Source organism: Arachis ipaensis, chromosome B05 (genome assembly GCF_000816755.2).
Source record: "Arachis ipaensis cultivar K30076 chromosome B05, Araip1.1, whole genome shotgun sequence".
Classification (NCBI taxonomy): Eukaryota; Viridiplantae; Streptophyta; class Magnoliopsida; order Fabales; family Fabaceae; genus Arachis; species Arachis ipaensis.
Genome location: NC_029789.2, coordinates 140684369 through 140689140, shown reverse-complemented (window position 1 = coordinate 140689140; position 4772 = coordinate 140684369). Strand labels below are relative to the sequence as shown.

The 4772-nt window shown below is 28.7% G+C and overlaps 2 protein-coding genes across 2 annotated transcripts in view; one reads left to right on the top strand and one right to left on the bottom strand.

The window, feature by feature from the left end:
• The window catches only part of LOC107641330, a 4220-nt gene extending 3610 nt beyond the window's left edge, over positions 1-610 (bottom strand). Inside the window, exon 1 of the mRNA XM_016344825.1 lies at positions 417-610. Within this exon, the coding sequence (XP_016200311.1) occupies positions 417-610 (194 nt within the window). The remainder of the gene's footprint in view (positions 1-416) is intronic.
• Positions 3394-4772, top strand: part of LOC110272153 — a 1825-nt gene continuing 446 nt past the window's right edge. Inside the window, exons 1-2 of the mRNA XM_021124019.1 lie at positions 3394-3591; positions 4447-4544. Of these exons, the coding sequence (XP_020979678.1) occupies positions 3411-3591; positions 4447-4544 (279 nt within the window). The 5' untranslated portion in view covers positions 3394-3410. The remainder of the gene's footprint in view (positions 3592-4446; positions 4545-4772) is intronic.

Below are 4772 nucleotides of genomic sequence, written 5' to 3'. Positions count from 1 at the left end.
AAGAGTCAAGAGTCAAAAAGGTAAAATTGTAAAAGATAAGAAGATTAAAGAGGTAAAGAAGAAGAAGAATAGAAAAAGTTGTTACCTAAATTTTTTGAAAGCCAAGGCGGGAAGAGAGGGAGAGGAAGAGACCTGTTGTATATTGAAAAATAAAAAAAGGGGATTGGGGAACTGATTAGTGATTATACGTTGGGAAATAAAAAAGGAATAGGGATTGGGAAATAGAAAAAGGGATAGGGAATGGGCTATTGGGCTGGGTTTTGTAGGAATTAAAAGTGAGAGGGGGAGGGAGTTGGAAAAGATAGAACAAAAAGAGAGGGGGATGGGAAATAACAAAAAGGGGGATCAGACTATTTTTTTTTTTGAATAAAAACTAAAATTTTGGGGGGCCATTGCCCCCCTTTATTTATACGTACCTGCACCCCTGATTTTGGTAGACATCAAATAGTGCATCAGCTATGCCATTGAGTATGTGCCCGGTACATATGTAGTCATCGTTGTCCCATTTTTGCTTGGCTCGTGTTTTTACAATGGCCTCCCTTTCAACTTCTGGTGGTCTTGGTATGGTAAGAACATATGCCACTTTTAGTGTTGTGAGAAGGAAGTACATCTTCTTTTGTCATCGTATGAAATTTTCACCATCAAATCTTTCTAACTTGACAAAATCCGACGTCATCTCCTTAATTGATGCGGTGACCATTTTTTGTTTTATTGGTGAATAATTAAGCCTAAAGATTGTGAGTTAAGAGAGAAGGGGATAGTGAATCAAATAGCGCAATTCTTCAAGGCGTGTGTTACACACACTTTCCTTTAGACTTAATTCGCCCCCACCAATATACAATGGTGTGCAAAATGGGTTACTGACGAATTTTCTGTAAGATACAATGAAGAACACTTGACTTGTTTATGCACTCACACAGTCAAGCCTTATACTAAATGATAATTTACAGAATAATATTCTTTATTCTTTCTTTTGCGCATAAAGAAAGTGTTGAGATGGATTCACTAGCAATAATGAAATGAGAGAAATTTATAGAGACGGAGTACATGCAGCTACGTACTCAACAGACACAACTTTTCAAATAGTTACAATCTTTCAACAGACATAACTATTCAAATAGTTGCAACCTTTTAACAGGCATAACTTTTTGATTAAGTTACAACTCTATGAAGAGATGTAACTCTTCAAAATAGTTTTTCACATATTTTGAAAATATATCTCACACAAATTACAACTTCATTGAAAGCACGCATATGTTTTGTTAATTAAAAGTCACATACTATGTCTTTGTATTTAACGTTTTATGCACTCATTTAACTCTAGTTTAATTAAAATATTTTACAAAATTCAATTTTATATTTTTATATAATTTTACAAAAATCTATCTCTTGTATTTACGGAATTAAAAAGTTACATGGTTATTATTATATATTACATTACATTTTCTTTCGAATCCTGTTCCAAAATAACCATGCATCATCCTAATTTAACTGTCATTCACATAGTATTAATATAAAATGTTATATTATGCCATTTCAAATTGTATGACATTTCCATTAAAATGACATGTCTAAGATTTTATTATAATTAAATAAGTATTTCAAATTAATTAAGGGTAATATTAGAGAAACAAAAAATAGCAAAAATTTACCTAATTTCATATTTATTATTTTAGTCTCTAATTAATAAAAAACTAATTAAGCAAAATAAATATAATTAACTAATTTAAGAAACTAATTTGATCATATTAAAATATTAATGATATCATCTTTTTATTTGCAAATGTCATGCTGACATTTTAACATTTTATATTAGCATTAGAGATAAGTTGAGATTCCCAATTTATGAATTTAGGAATCAATTTAATCATTTTTAAAAGTCAACAAATTTTTATGAACGTTCACAATTTTAGAAACTAAACTTTGCATTATTTCTTTAATTATATATATCACATAACTTTTTTTTATGTTATAATCTCACCATCTTTCTTACAGAAAAAAAAAAGGATAAAAGCAGTTAGACTTATTCAAATAATGGTTGTTAAGAAGACTCTAGTTGTTGTTATTGTTATAAGATACTTCAACTAAAAATAAACAAAAAAAAAATTTTGTGAATTTGGAATATGAAGATCTATGCCTATAGAGAAAAGATGGATTACTGTAGAGAAGAGAATAATGATTAAATTTGGGGATTAAAATTTTTAATTTTGATTTAGGACCAAATTACACCATAAAAGTTTACTGATCCACGTCAGCTAGCCGTTACCTAGCCAGCGTATCACGGAGGAGTCCAGATCAGCTTTCCGGTGGTGCCAGGTGGACGGAATGTGTCGGAAGGACGAATCTGAGTCCTAAAGTGCAACTTCAGAGACGAATATGGGTAACTTTTAAGTTCAAGGACTACTATAAAGTTTGAATGCAACTTTAGAGACCACTTTGAGACTTATCTCGATCTTGGTTTGACGCATTAATTCTAATGTAATATTGGACTAATTGGGCCATGATTTTATTATGAACCAGGCTATCAACATTACTCTCTATCATTCAATCCATAGTTATACCCTTAATTTTCTATGGTCATCATAAAATATTATTTCATTTCATTTAATTTATTTTTTACCTCTCATTGATTTCAACCCCCAATATTTGATGGAATTTTAACTAAATATATCTTATTTAATAGTTGATGATAAGTAAACGACCCAATATCTCTGAAAACAAGCATAATAAGTAAAATTTTAGGAAATAATTGTTGAGTATTTTGGGGAAATTTTGGTAAACAATAATAAGCACAACGTTAACGGGTACAACAGCAAACTAGGTTTAATTAATTAATTACGTTGTCTACCACTTCTTGCATACATAATATTTCTATCTATAATAACAATTACACGAGAAAGGTGATTAACTTTTGGGTTAAATTAATCACATCATATAGAATGTATACCTAATACCTAATTGTGTTTCACCGAAAGTAGCTTAAGATAGTATACGTGGTATATCAGTTATATAATTACAAAAATATTTGAAAAACAATAAAAATCAGTCTANNNTAAATGTTATATATATACAATTATAAATATTAAATTGAATAAAGTAACTTTAAATTATTATTTTCGTGTTAGCATCACCGAATAATTAAGCACTATACATCTTACACGGTTAATACGTGTGAATAATTCATGTTAACCAAATATGGAAATCTCAAAACAAAATGAAAACTAATTAGGTTAAGAGAAAGAAGATTATTGTTAGCACTATGTTGCAACAACACTAACTATGTGTGTATGCAGTAACATTCGTTATTATATTGAACCAAAAAAAAAAAAAAAAACAACAACAACAACAACACAATCATTATTTTCATTATTATTCATTATTATTATTGTTTTATTATTATTATTGAAGATATGTCTAACCTTATGACGATGATGAATCATGGAAAGCGTGTTGTTGCTGTGGCAATTGAGAATAATAAGACAAGCCAAAGTGCTGCAAAATGGGCAGTGGATAATATTCTTCCAAAGGATCAAGATCTCTTACTCATCCATGTTAAGCAAAGATCATCATCAGATAATAGTCGTTCACCATGTAAGTACTTTATTTAAATCTTTTTTTTTTTTTCATCTTGTATCTATATCATCTACTACTTGCACTTAATTTGGGTCATGAAAACATTTATCTTTTAAAGTTATGCAGTTTTTTTTTCCTTTTTGAGCATGCAAAATGCATATATAGGGGTTTGGCTTTTTATTTTGCCTTTGAGGCTATTGAACTATTGAATACTACAGTGTCATAATTCAAGTACAAGATTTTCTTGGTCATAAATATTTGAACAGATGTGCTAGATGATAAAAAATTATTTCTTAAAAATGGTGTAAAAACAGAATTAAAAGGTAATATGAGAATTACATTTTAACTCGATATATATATATTGCAAACAATTTTGAACAACTATTAATTGTAATTGTTACATCAAAAATAATTTCAGCCAAAATAGCACGGCTGATCGATGTCAAAATAATGACAGTGAGTTTGTGATTATTATTTTTTAGGCGAATCATCATTTTTTCTTAATTATTTCTCTCATATGGAACTTTTCATATCATAGCAACAGTTAAATTAGATCCAATAATTCCAGTTCCCTAATGCTTGGAAAATAAGATTTTTTTTCTTCTTCTTTTCTTCCGATTTTATCCTTGTGGAAAACTAAAATTAAAACAATTTGGTAGGTATGAAAATCTTCAATATATTTTTTTTTTCACTACTTGATGGTAATTTAATTTTCAGTAAGATGATTTTGGTATGACAATTGATTATGATGATTTATAATTATTTAGCTAAATATAACCCATAACTTGATGAGCTTGATGTTTGATACACACAACGTTAATTAATTAATGTTATTACTATAATTGACTACTTGAATAATGGTTGTGATTGCAGTGAGAAGCTATGAGATGAAAGAAGGTACGGATAGACCACATGACAAAGAATCAAAGGAGCTGTTTGAGTCGTTTCGAGTGTTTTGCAACAGAAAGAATGTTAGTTCTTCAACCTCATTTTCATCATTCACCAATACAAATTAAGGGTTTAATTAGTTAATAAAGTTGTTATTCACATTATATCTATTCACCAAATCTAAGTAATTTTAAAGAGTAAAGTATTTATTTTTTTGTTATGAATGTTTGTCTTTTTTTTTAAAAAGTTCTTAACTTTTAATTTTATTTAATTTTGTTTCTAAAATTTTCAATTTGTGTCAAAATTATCTC